The 13,708-nt window shown below is 49.5% G+C and overlaps 1 protein-coding gene across 2 annotated transcripts in view; it reads right to left on the bottom strand.

Annotated features, from left to right (window-relative positions):
• LOC119378987 (knirps-related protein) overlaps positions 1–13,708 on the bottom strand; it is a 133,068-nt gene that overhangs the window by 53,078 nt on the left and 66,282 nt on the right. The window contains exon 1 of one of the 2 annotated variants that reach the window (XM_037648112.2): positions 5,977–6,222. The exons of the other annotated variant lie outside the window; for it this stretch is intronic. Coding sequence (XP_037504040.1) covers positions 5,977–5,991 — 15 coding nt within the window. The 5' untranslated portion in view covers positions 5,992–6,222. Of the gene's footprint in view, positions 1–5,976; positions 6,223–13,708 lie in introns of those variants that run through there. 2 annotated transcript variants of the gene reach the window in all.

Below are 13,708 nucleotides of genomic sequence, written 5' to 3'. Positions count from 1 at the left end.
TCGATTTATTTTCGTTTTGTTTATTTTTTTTGCGTATTCTGGGCGCGTAATCATCAATTTTGTAATAAAGTCTTATCCTAACATATGGGCCGTCATCATGATCCTTACTCAGCACTTGAGCCATGCGCACAAGAAAAATATAGCGCGATACTTTTCTTTCGACAGGAGGTTAGTTATCCACCAGGCGAAAAGTAGATATGTTGATGCCTACCTGCGCAAGACAAAGCTCGAGCTACATAAATGGGAAAGAATAAATTATTTGCTCTGCTAACGCTTCACTGAGTTTGAGAGGTTACGTGTCGTTCTCCTCTGAACAAGCTAACAATTTCGTGGCAAGCTCTAGTATACCGTGAAATCCCGAGCAAGCGCCCCCCTCCCCTTTTCGAGATATTTGAAATATGCGCCAATGACCGAGCATGCGCCCCCCCCCCCCCTCTCCTCCCACCATTTTTTTTTTTAACCAGTTCTCCGCTACAGAATCCTGCAGCAGCGGTAACCAGGAAGGCAAGTTCAGAGGGCCTTTAGATACGAGGACGATTTCTCAGTACTATTACAGTGTAGTGCCTTGGGGTTGCATTCTGAGTTGTCACAAATTGTCGGAACATTTCAAGAACGTCTTTCCCCCCTTGTCCTAACGCGTGAAATTTCACACGAGGGTTCTCTCCAGTTCAGTAAAAACAGCAAATGCATGCGCATTCAATAACGCATTTAATTAGAAGCACGCTTATTCTTAGCGGCTCTTGAATTGTTGTCCCCCCCCCCCCCCCACACACACACACACCTCTAGATCTTGTCAGGTTATCTTTGACCGGAAGGGGGGGTGCCTGCTGGGGATTTTGCGGTAGTCATATTAGTCAGGTTTAGACACTTTGATATGAGAAGTTTACATATTTATGATGTAGCACTACCGAGTTGTAAAATTTACGGTTAAATCTTTTTTTATATATATAATCGCGCAGGGAGATTTTGTAAACAAATTTTGTGCTTCCACGATCGGTATAAGTTTACTACTTTTGATCTTGACTGCAAATTATTTTATGCTGTGCAATTCAGATAGAAGGATGGAGAGGAAGGCCGGGAGGTTAACCAGATATTGGCATCCGGTTTGCTACCCTGCACTGGAATGGGGAAATAGGGCTCGGAAAGAGGGTGCTTAGAGAAAAGGAAACACACGCAGGAGTTCAGCATTTCATATACATATATTAGGGCATATTCTGATTAGAGAAGCCGGTGGCGGCCGTCAGATAGGGCTTTTACATCCAACAGCGATGGCTGGCCTAGCAACAAGGGAACGACGACGACGAGAACAAGAACGATGACGCAACACAGAGACAACAAAGATGATGACGCCATGACGGCGGCTCATTCGCACGAGGGAGAAATCCGCGGGGGACACGGCGGGAATGCGGATCACGTGACCGCGACGTCACGGATTAGTGAGCGGGCGCGAACCCCCCGCGCCTCCTCGGAGGACACGGGGACCTTTTCCCCAACAGGACAAACGATCCCCCGGCGGTGGGCGATATGGCGGAATTTCGGGCTCTTGTTTGGCCACATTGTTGCACTTGCTCCAGCAGAGAGCGGCAGTGGGTGTCCAGTCTGCAGCTGGGGTCACCTGCAGCTCGTCGTCAGCAGCTGGTGAAACGGGCGGTAAAAGCCACAAGAGTAGCCTGGTAACACTGGTCTCCCCCTCCGTTAGCCCCGTTCATGTGAGTGGGGGACATTTGTGGCGAATTCTCCTCGCGAGCTCTCGTCACTATACTCGCGGACAACATTTCTTGGCAATGAAGGGAAGGCTAGAGAGGCAAACTACGCGTGTGTTACCGCTGAAGATTATAGTCCCACAATTGCGTCCGTGTTTTCTGCGTGAGAATAAAAAAACAACATTGCTTTATTTTCTACGGGGCGCTGTTTGAAGAGAGGGTCAGCGCGCACCAAGGAGATGATTATATTTGTTTTGCTTTATGCAGTGTCATTTCGGGTTTTTGCACCTGTGAAAACGTCGCACCTTTTACGTGCACCTCACAGTCAAAATGGTGTCTGCGACTTCAGATGAGCGCTTGTCACCCTCCAGCTTTCCGGACGACTCGCCGAGGGAGCTTGTGACGAATTTCACTAACAAGTGGCTATTTAAGCCTGTGACGGCCGCACGAAGAATCAAATGGCCGTCACAGGAGGTACGGAAGGTTCGCAAACCAAAACTAATTTCGAAACGCGCGCCGAACCGAACTACTTCGCGGAGCAGTACATGTGCAGTAGCTCCGCCCCCGTAACCTTCCCTTCATTGCCAAGAAAAGTTGTCCGCGAGTATAGGCTTCGCCTTTATCCCCCCGAGGATTTGTCCCCCGTCTGAATACCCCTTTAGGGAGAATGTCTTTTCCGAGAACATAGACTGATGAAACAGGATCATGATAGCTGCAGTAGACTCATCGCAAGTTGAATTCCTTTCGTAAACCGCTATCGGACCAAAGAAAAAAAAATACATTTGATCACTCGCAATGACGTCACTGCATAGCGCCATTCTCTCTAAGCCACAGCGCTGTTTCAAAGCAGTGGGACTGTCCGTTGCTCCGCACTGAAAAAGAGGGCAGGCAACAGCGGTTTGTGCGTAACGCAGCAATGGCATCGTCTGTCAACACGGTGTCCGTGGCTCGTAAGTGCCCCGTCTGAATCTTAAAAGGCCATTGTTTCCCAGCCACGCCGAGAGACAGCGAAGGTCGACCCACAAGTCCCACAGTCGAAAATAATTTCCCACTACGCCAACGATTAGTGTTGTTTGTACGGCTCAAAGCACGATCCACGAATCAAGATTGCAACACCTGTAATAATAGCAATCGGAGCTCTCGCTATGTACCACTCTCGCGAATAAAAACCGATCGAGCCCTGACCCCTTGCGCGACCACCATTCTGTAAACATGATCTCGTACGTGACGAGACAAAAGAGCCTCGGGGATTTATTCGCGCAATGATCGCTTCCCTGGCGGTACGAGTATGCTCGAATTACGGGTCTTCGAGAAATACCCGCGGGGATGCGCATTTTCTCCGCGCACCCGTAAACGACGTTTCGGACAGGCTCTCCATCATTGGAGCAGTCCTTAGGCCACGAACTTCGCCAAGACCTCCGCACTGACGTGCGCACCGCGCTGCCACGACGGATCGTTTTATATCTCGCGCATGCGCGCGCCGCGCTCAGGGACGCGAGGTGCATGCAGAGTGTCAGCAATCTATTTTCGAATTTACGGGGCAACGGGCCCGTGTCACGTTCGCGCAAACTCGCACTTTCATAACGCTGGAAATGCGACAAAACACGTTGCCCAATACCCCGAGGAGCGTGGTCACGACATTAAAATTCCGCTCTTGGCGCCAAGAGCTTTTTATCTCCAGCAAGGCTCCTCAGAAGCTCCGTGCGATTGCGAAAGTGCGGCCCAGTGCAACGCCTTTCCGCTGCGCGGATGACGAGCGACGCAGTTGGCATTGCCGCTCACGGCGCAGCACTGCACGCACCATGGGGAAAGCGCTGCCAAGCCGAAGTGGCCCTGAATCGCTGCTGTCCAGCAAAAAAGAAACGCACGTCGCGCATCACGAGCTGTTCTCGATGAGAGCTTGCAATAGCAGAAGGCAACGCTATCCGGGACATTTACTCGTATATGATAGTTATTACTAGGAGTGACGTACGCAAACAGGATTATCTAAAAAAATTACCTGAGCGACGAGCGAACGTGGACCAGCGTTACCAACTATGGCCACTTTTTTTAAAAGATGTCACTGGTTTGCGTTCCCACATCCGTACTGCTGCGCTAAGTTGGTGATGACAGTATAGGCCGCGATCCAGAGTTTTGGCATACAGCGCATCTTAATCTAGTCGCTATGTAGCATCACGAAACTGTAGCTAAAATAGACACGTTACGCACAACTACTCAATTTACATCAGTGACGTCGATCCACCTCGTAACGCTTATTTCAACACAAATAATCTAGCGTATACTGCTACTCACTGACTGCGCCGCATGAAATCGATTCGCACAATGCGTGACATCTGCCTAATTTTGTAAAAAAATTTCCTGCTGGTTATTCTGGTGACATTGAAAGCGGTGGGGATAGTGTCCCGTACTGAAGGTGGACAGACGTGTATGTTAAAAAAAATTGGTTTGGTCTTTTTTTGCACTTCAAACTACGCCCGAAAATTGCGATTGAAAAAGCGCACTGTATGTGCGAAACGAATGTCTGGGACACGAAAGACGCCGCAGCGCAATTAAAAATTTTATTTTGGCTGTTAGAAGCGCTTATACGAGCAATAATAATAATATCTGGGGTTTAACGTCGGAAAAACCAAGATATGATTATGAGAGACGCCGTAGTGGAGGACTCCGGAAATTTCGACCACCTGGGGTTCTTTAACGTGCACCTAAATCTAAGTACACGGGCCTCAGACATTTTCGCCTCCACCGAAAATGCAGCCGCCGCGGCCAGGATTCAATCCCGCGACCTTCGGGTCAGCAGCCGAGCGCCATAACCACTAGACCACCGTGGCGGGGCGCGCTTATACGAGCAATGGAAGGCATCATGGCAATCTGTGTCAATCCAAATGCAGCTGCCGTCGGCAGCGGAACGGACAGCGTAACGTTACATCCTGGCTAACTAACGGTTGACACCCGCCGCAGACGCTAAACACGGGCCAGCGGGTTCGACTCCCTTTCAGGGCAGCCGCATTGCGATAGTGGAAAGCATGAACGCGCGCGGATTGAAACTCGACATGAGAACGTTTAGTATAATGACTGGTTTACGCAATCGCTCGAGATGACCGCTTCATGTCTCTACGGATCTGGCTGCTAAAGGAAATACTGGCTCTGATGCAAGTGTTCCGAGTCGAAATTACGCAGGTATGAAACGAACTGAAGACGGCAGAAACGAAAGTATACGTGCATTACGTGGACCTAAATAGTCGCGTTTCAATCCGTGAGCACTGTTCAGTGCGCTTGGTGTTCTTTTAGACAAGTCTAAAAGGAGCCGTCTCATACGTTCAAGTCACGGAGGACTGGCCAAGCTAACCACCGCAGATCCGAGCGAATTTGCTAATGGAGCTTATTTTCCTCTCAGCACAGCTAACACTTCATGGCGACGAATGTGCCGCACTTCATTTGCACAGGTAAACAATAAAAAAAAGGAAAGCATAACAGCCAATGAGTTCATGAACTCGAGGAAAAGCGGTGAATGATAAGAAAAGTAAAGAAAAACTCCGCCACAATTAATACAAAGGAGGCATGCGACGCCTACCCTCCACACTGAACTTAACCATGCGGGGCAGGTTGCAGCAGCGTTCTCCGCATCTTGATGACATCGTTAAGCGACGAACGGTCAAGTAAGAGCAAGTTGGAGGCAAGAAGTGCATTCCGAAACGGACGTCGTCTTCACAGGTGAATGGACGTGCACTCGTTATCCCATGACGGAAGGCGAATCTTGCCGATAACGCTGCAGTACTGTACCGGCGGGCGATTGCATTTTGAAACAACAGGAGATCGTGTAAGAATTCATTGATGTTCGCATCAGTGTACATGGGCATAATGAACAACGCGGCACATTAAAACGCTGTAACTGCAGTGCATGTATTCGACACGGAATAGCCGAGAACACAATCAAAGAATGAACACTTTCGGAGAAACAGCACTTTCACTAAAGGAGTAGGAATGTGGAGCGTACGCAAGTGAAGTGGCCTTCTCTATATCGAAACCGGAATCAAGAAAGTATAAACAACCTACAAAACCCCCTTTCCGAGTTTCAAAAAAAAAAAAAAAGATCAAGAAAGAAAAGCTGTGCACGAACCTAACCTAACGGCGCGAAGATGGCACAGTACACAAACCGCGCCGCAGAACGAACAAGCTCATACGGCCGCATGCTCCTGTGACGCTCAGGGAACGTGCCGCCAAGCAGCAGCCCCTTGACGTCGCACGAGCACGCGTCTCGTAATCCGTTACTCACCATTCCCAGAGTCATCCGTGCAGCAGGGGCGACCCGGTCCGAGCGGCTACGTCGCACACACTAATCCAGTCTAGCGCACGCCGAGCGTCTTTGCCTGCAGGCGGCCCACAAGGAGCAGCAGCGTCCAACATGTGAGAGCAGTGTATCCAGCAGCGCGAAAAGCAGTGTGCGCGCATCGGCCGGACGGCAACACTCTGCGCACGTCCGCACCGCAAGTTGCCCGCGACGCGTCTGTAGGCAAGCGTCTTCGCCCCCTTCGCCGGCGGGAAACTGCATGTGCTTCCAAGGTCCCGTGACGTCAGTGATTACCTGACTTACGAGGCCCTCCCACTTTCTCCTTGCGTCTTAACCTCCTTGCGGCGGACGTCACCTCCTTTCCGCTCCTCAATGAAGCGGGAGAGGGGTGGCTATTGAGTGGACCACGCGTGGTCGGCTCCAGCTGTTTGGCACTCCAGGTGCCGCCAAAGGGCCGTTGCCCGAAGCACCTGCCGCCGCCCGCGGTCCACAGAGCCCCGCGTATTACGCTGGTGGCTTCCGCATTGCCGGGTATCCGACATAACTGGCAGGTTGAAACGAAGGTTTCTGTCTTCTTCCGAATTACTCTTTACCTGCTTGCTCGGTCGACTAATGTCCCCGGATATGCTTGCTTTCTTTGGCAATCTCTCACTCACTCACATCTACTGGCGCATGCCTAGCTCGCTACGAAGAGCAGCCTTTTCTTACATCACGAGGTAATGAGTATGAATGTAAGAGACGATAAAATACGGTACAAGCGCAGCCGGCGCAGCATTATGCTGCTGAGGCCGATTTAATTGACAGCGGCAACATGTTTGGTTCCGATTTCGCTGCATCAATTCCGGCGGAGAAAAAACAGCTTCCAGCATGAAATCCACCGCCGGCGAATGGAATGCGTAAAGGGCGCTTCAAAGCTTTTCGCTAGTGTGCTTTTGTTTTTCCTTCTCAAGGAAAAGCGACTTTAGGCTAAACGAAACAAACAACTGTAACAGAACAGTCCGTTCCGGTCTCAAGAAAACATCGCCGAAAAGCGCACGGTTCTGCACTTTGGACGACAGCTTTCACGAATTTGTACAATGAGGCTACAAAAATACGGAAGGCAGTGCCAAAGTGCGAGACTTCACAAAGAGGGCCGCGCCTTCTGCACACGTCAACGTATAGGGTCCATTCAGATCTCGCGTGATCTTAAATCGAGGTGGAATAGGTGCGGCCATTTCCGAGTTAAGATGGACTGTAGGTGACTATAGATTTTCACTTAAGCAGAGTTATTACATACTCAAGAAGACAAACACAGCACACGCTCTGTCTTCCGAAATTATCATCCGTAGAAACATTATTTGCTGAGAACCTGTGCGTACCAAAGCCGAATTGCTTATGTCAGTTCCCTGTTCTTAGTTCTGAAATTCATACGCAACGCTTACGAACAGCTAATAATCGTAACACACAGTCAATATGCACGATGTCCACTTATGTATTTTTCAACCTTCAAACCTATTTGTATCGTACCGAAGTGGTTACACGAGTCGATGTATGACTACGTTGCCGCAATAGCGTCTGACACGCATGGCACTAGCAAAGCCGTGTACAACAAGACCTTGCGTTCCTGATTTCTAACAAGGGCACTTAACCGACTGACTCACCAAAATTAAATTGCTTCCTTGTACGATGTCCACCCGCAGCTACAATGGTACGGTGTAAGCAACAGATTACTATTACAATCGATTCAGGTATATGACTTAAATTGGTTGGATATTGTGGTTAGACAAAGAGCTTCGAGAAGTAGCTACGAATACATAGCTTGCATTGACGTCACCGTGGCCGCCATCTTGGGGGACCAGCGGGTTGAGACGCTCCGTGAGCTTTTGTTCGAACGCGACGAGCAAGAAACGGTGGCGGCTCCCCACCAAATTAGTGCCGGTGGCCCCAAGCATCTTTCACACCAAAACACCCGCGTTCCTTTGTGTTCCCCCTTGGCGCGGCTGGCGAACAAAAGAACGCGGGGACCGAACACCTGGGTGTCCTCCTCTGCACTGACACACTCTAATGAGATAAAAAAGTCACGGTGGCCGCCATGTTGGGGCTCCAGCGCAGAGCACCTGTCTGTGACGTCACGTGCACGGTATTTCGCGAATGCATTTACGTTCGCGGAATAGGTGGTCATGTACTGTCCAATGACTTCTGGACGTTTGCAAAAGTACCAGGTCACCGGAGATTATGTGGTGCCTTTACCTTTCTAACGGGTCGGGGTATCTGTAGCAGCCTGGCAACAAAAAACTGTGAAGAAGCTTGGGGCACACTATGGGGTGGCAACTCACTTCGCGCGCTTCGGTGACCTTGTGAAAATGTCCCAAAAGCGGCGCGAATTCATGGATGGGCTTACTCTGACAGGATGGGGGCCACGGTTGTTTGGTGTTGCACGCCGAAGCGTCAGGACGGATGAACCAGGAGTTTTCTTTTGTTCACGGGCCGGCGTAGCCTTTTGTTGTAAATTTGTTAAGTCGAAGACAACCTTGTTTTCACTTCGGTGACTTTCCCTGGATCACCCCCGCAGATCTAGTTGCGCCTCTCCATCGTTCGAGACCGCATTGTACAGCTGCCCTGTTAACCATCCTCCTCAAAGCTACATGAACGGGAATGTCTCCCAGGCGGTGGGGTACAATTATCATGCACTGTATCACGATGGGCCGCATAGCTTCGTGCAGTGGGTTGCCTCCCCCACGTAGATGTGGCTGGAGCAATCTGGCCCGAAAAGCGACTCGCGAACAGAAGAGCGCACGGAGTGTACGAAAGAGCGCTAATCTTCCGATCTGCTAAGTCAAATCAGTTCCGCGTTGCACAAAACTGCAAGGAATTCCATATGGATTTCTCAGGAAGTAAAGCTTGTTGGGTGACGGAAAATTAGTCCCTGGACCACGACGAATTTCTTCGGCAGTCAAGATGCTTTTCTCTCTGAGAAATACGTGTGGTTCAGGGGGAGTGTTGAGAGGAACGTAAAAACAAGAATATAAATACAAAGAAGCGTCAGAATGTTTTGATAATGCAATGGTAGATTTCGTTGAAGCTATTACAAACGGGTGGCATGTTTTCCTTTCCTTAAATTTGCTTAGCTTCCTTTCAATATGCTTAGCTGATACACTACAAGCATCACTGCTCGAGTGATGCTTTTCTTTTTAAATTGTTCTTTTGGTTTGCGACCATACGTTGTGCCGAGCGCGTGGCGCATCGCAAGTTTTGTCAGGAGGAAGGAAAAAGTCGGCCCGCTGGGCAGAAGTAGCGATCGATGTTTTTACAAAAATATCGGTGAAATTGATTGAAGACAGCTACAGCGGGCGTAGTAGTATAGCGTCGCATAATAGCGTAGCAAAATCCGACTGATGAAAAGCACGACACTTCCATCTGTGTTGGCCGCTCAAGGCTAATGGACGATTTGCAAAAATATGCTAAACGGCTTTCCGCACGGTATCTTTCAACGTAGCGCTCTCGTTCACTGACTGCTTTGTTTCGCTCGTTATGCTTTTACCGCTCCCAGTTCCAGTGAAAGTGCGTTCCCCGAAAGCACTTTCAAAAAAATTCCGTACCCAGGAATTTTTTTCTCGGGGGGGGGGGGGGGGGGGTGGAATGGCTAACTTTGGCAACTGGTGGTCGCTGTGGAGGCGTGCAAGTATTTTAGTATCACCCGAAAAGTTAAAGCGTGAAAATTTTTGGTGGGTGGGGAGTCAGAACCCCCTCAACCTAGTTACGGCCTTGCCCGAACGACAGGTTCCTCGTTTACCATGCGTAGGCTGAGGGTCAACAATGAGGTGGGATAATCCCGTAGTAACTTTCGAAAAAAAAAAAAGCATTTGTGTCGTTCGCGTGCCGTCCCTGGAATTAGGAGGGGCAAATACACAACGATAGAGAGATGCAGTCTGTCAACTCTCGAGAGTGCACAAACTCATGCCCTGACTTCCATGCGATAAACAACGTTAATCTCAAGAATCGATCAGGTCAGAGGCGGATATACTTCACCTGGCACCCTGCCCCTCCTAGCCCATCATTTTAAATGAAGGTTTCAACAAATTAATCAATCAGTCGCCTCGGTAAGCGTAACAGCATCAAAACAGTTGATCCAAACAAAAGCGTCCAAACATACCTTATGTTTTGTCTTCGGCGCAAGATTACACGAAGCAGCGGGCAAGCAGCTAGCTCGAATTCGGATCGAATCGCACTGTCACGTCAACATGGGCACTGCTACTTTGCTATGTAATCGCGGTTACTAGCGGTAATCGCCACAATATAATGCGAATTATACGACGTACGTTCGAAGCTCACCTAACAGCGGATCACGCCACAATTCAGCATAACTCTTAATCCTGCCAACAACTGGTTGGAACTACGTCTGGAACTATGTTGTGGCGCACCAGGTTATGCCTTGACAGTCATTTCAGGCAGGAAGCACACTAATTTCTGTAACCCACTAGGAAGCACAGCGAAGCCTTGAAAGGGGGAGTGAAAGAAAAGAAGAGCGCCAATGTACGCGGTCCCTTGCCCCCAAGTACACCAATGGTAAAGTGGTGCGAGGATAAGAAAGGCGCATATTTAGGTGGCAACCGGGCACGGCCTGACAGCCATCTCCGCTTAGGAAACCGACGGCTTTCCTAATAAAGTTGTTTACTGCTACTACTCTGCAAACCATAACGGAGCGCGACTCAGCATCGTTTGGGGCGAGGGGAAAGGGCAGTGAAAGAAGTTAGAGGCCACCTGCTCGAGAAATGATTATCCCACAGCACCGATCGCCAGGCCGGGGTACCTTCTTTCCCTACAGGAGAACCTGTTCTTCGAATGGGGTGAGATGTATCCCGACATCACAAAGCAAAGACGTCTTGTTCTCTTGTGTCCCTGTTCGCAAGCGCTACTGTGTTTTATGGTGAAACCACTCCCATTTAGTGGTAGTCTGAGCCAATACCTTCCGCAGTGGATGCGGATGCTCTATTACTTGAAACATTGACGCCGAAAAGCGCGGTTCAAATTGTCAGGATCGACGACTATGGGAATCACGGCCCACATCGTTGTCAAGGCCATACTTTTGCCTGGAGCGCTTTTTTCTTTTGCTTTAAATGATAGCTGTCGACCCACTTCCTGAAGTGTCCCGCCACAGTTCCGTCCCCGAATGCGCAAAAAAAGTTGCGCACTCGTTTTGTAATGACGACAATCTCTGGTAGTGGTCACGGACGCACCGTCAGCGCGGCACCAAGCTGCTGTCCAAGTTTACCGTACGGTAAGCGCGGAACCGTACCGTCGCAGTCAGGATTTCGCTATCTTCATTGGCAAGACCTGCATTAGCCACAATAATCACCTCATCATCTTACCGTGCGCACTGAGGAAATCGCGCAGCTAAAACGTTTTGTGATCGTGGTACATTTTACACGGAACGGTAACACCGTAGCGTAAACAAGCGCCATTCTTCCTTCTCACCTTCTCTCCCTCTTATCCCATCGACAACACTGAACTTGCTGCTCCAGGGATGTAGCCAGGGGTGAGTCTGGTCGTCAGAAGACCTCCGAAATTTTCTGAGCGCTGCATACACTCCTCTCCCCATCCGTTCCACTGGTATTTTATGTAGACACAGTGTTGTACAAAACGACGTTCCAGGAAGTTCCTTTAGGGAGGAACGCCACCATTCCCTTAAGGATCGGTGGAACTGTAACGGTAACTCGTTACGTTTGCGCAGGAACGGCAGAGGGAACGGTGTTCCTTCTGTACACGTCCCATGGCATTTAAAAGACGCATACGCGCAGCACATCATGCAGAGCAGCGCGGATGGGCGACCGCGTGAGGCGCAAAAAACTGCCACTCGCCTGTCACGCGAGAACGCTGTTCCTGGTTTTCACTTCAAGGCGTCGGGGACCCAAAGAAGCGCGCGCCGCCAAGACCGACCACGTGCAGGAAAGAAAACATTTTTTCGCCCGAGCCAGTCTGGCGGAGACCTAGGGCCGTTTTGGAGGCTGGACACACCGTGGAGAACATTTACACGACATTCGAGAATCATCAAACCCTGATGTAAGGCCGGCGCAGGGTGCGCTGTTATTATTACTTTTTTTTTTCTACCTTGCTCACTTTCTTGTTCGGCCAACTCGAGAGTCGATTTTATTTTTTATTTTTTTCCTGCGCATTTGGCTGGAATTCCGCTACGTGTCACCCAAGCCTTCTCGGCATAGAGAGAGAAAAAAAAGGTGGGGGGTTCGCGAGCTGATCTACAGGAGCTGAGGCGCCGTGATTCCGCGAAGTCTTCGAGCGCCACAGATATATCAGAGCCACGGCCGCAGGATGGAAATGAACAGGATGGCAGAGCGAATCTGGTGTTTGACTCACGCGGGACAGAGGAACCTGCCACAACGCTCACGGTCGCAGAAAGTGAGCGAGACGCCTGTGCTAACCACCGAAACTCATGAACAGGCTCATGAAGAGGCTTCTTTACAGGCCCCAATGTAATGGCGGCTAAGTTACGCTTTGGTTCGGCCAAGTTCCTGGGAGTGTCTTGTCGCGTGGTCTTTAGGAGTTGGCTCGAGTTCTCGTCCATGCCGCCGGTAGCTGTGGACAAATCTCAGCCTTTTGACACCCGGTAGCGTAGATGACGCGTGTGCATGCCGGGGAAGAGGCCCTCAACGCAGTGTACATGGGCGCCGCAGTGGTGCTTGCCTGGTGCCATCGATGTTTGCGTTGGGTTTCGCACTCCTTCAACATGCGAGTTATCTTGGTGGATATCGATCAAGTCAGTTCGACAGCCATCGCACCAGAAACGTGCCATGCATTAAACGATACGCGTGCATTCAGCGCTGCATTCTTCTTGCGCCCGCTGAGCATGCGTTCGCCACTACTACACTGTTCATATTTGTGTGAGTACATACACGGCAGTTCCCTCAAGCGTTTCGGTATAACGGCTCTTGAATATTCCCGACAAAGCGCTGACAAGAAAACGGGCTTGTCTGTCGGACACCAACGTCGAGATGCAACTCTTGCCGAGTTGAAACAAGGAACCGTAATAAGTCGCGACTATGTATCGTAGACATTATTTTCCACTCATATTGCAACATTGAATTACTACTGATTAAACTCCTATGTGTGGTCCCTTTCGATGCGGTTTCCTGTGTAATAAAATGTAATTATATTGGTGCATATGAGGAAATTTGTATTTAAACATCTTAATCACAGCATCCTGACTGTGCATTTGAAGGCCGATGTGGAAAGTTCCGCGTGTATTGCACTCGTAATTGGCCAGCATCAAAGTTGCAGTGAAGTATGTCCGGCACTCTCTAAAAATTGTCTAACACTTTCGATTCTTTTCATCTCTATATATAACCTGCTGCCGGTGATGTTCAAATTCGTATAATATGCGTAGATCAATGTGAGTTTTAAATTGCTCACTTGACGTCGCCTCTTCCAACGCTATATACTTTAATTTAAAAACAAAATGTAACGTTAATGAGGTGCTCCAATGCTGGAAATGTAACTGGAACGCGTTCCTTTCGCATTAACGGAACTTGTAACGGAAACTCGTTTCTAATTTGGGAAGGAACGAGCTTTCGTTTCGACTGTAGAAGAACGTGTACAACACTGTGTAGACGTTACAGTGAGCGAAGCGGTTAACCATTTGGTTCAGTAAAGCAGGAAAATAACTCAACTATCGTATGGGCGCAGGCTCTCTCCTTATTGTTTTTTTTACCGCCGGCTTAAAACC

This window comes from Rhipicephalus sanguineus, chromosome 1, assembly GCF_013339695.2.
Source record: "Rhipicephalus sanguineus isolate Rsan-2018 chromosome 1, BIME_Rsan_1.4, whole genome shotgun sequence".
In the NCBI taxonomy this organism is placed as follows: Eukaryota; Metazoa; Arthropoda; class Arachnida; order Ixodida; family Ixodidae; genus Rhipicephalus; species Rhipicephalus sanguineus.
The sequence above is the reverse complement of the archived record's forward strand: the minus strand, read 5'-3'. Positions and strand labels throughout refer to the sequence as shown.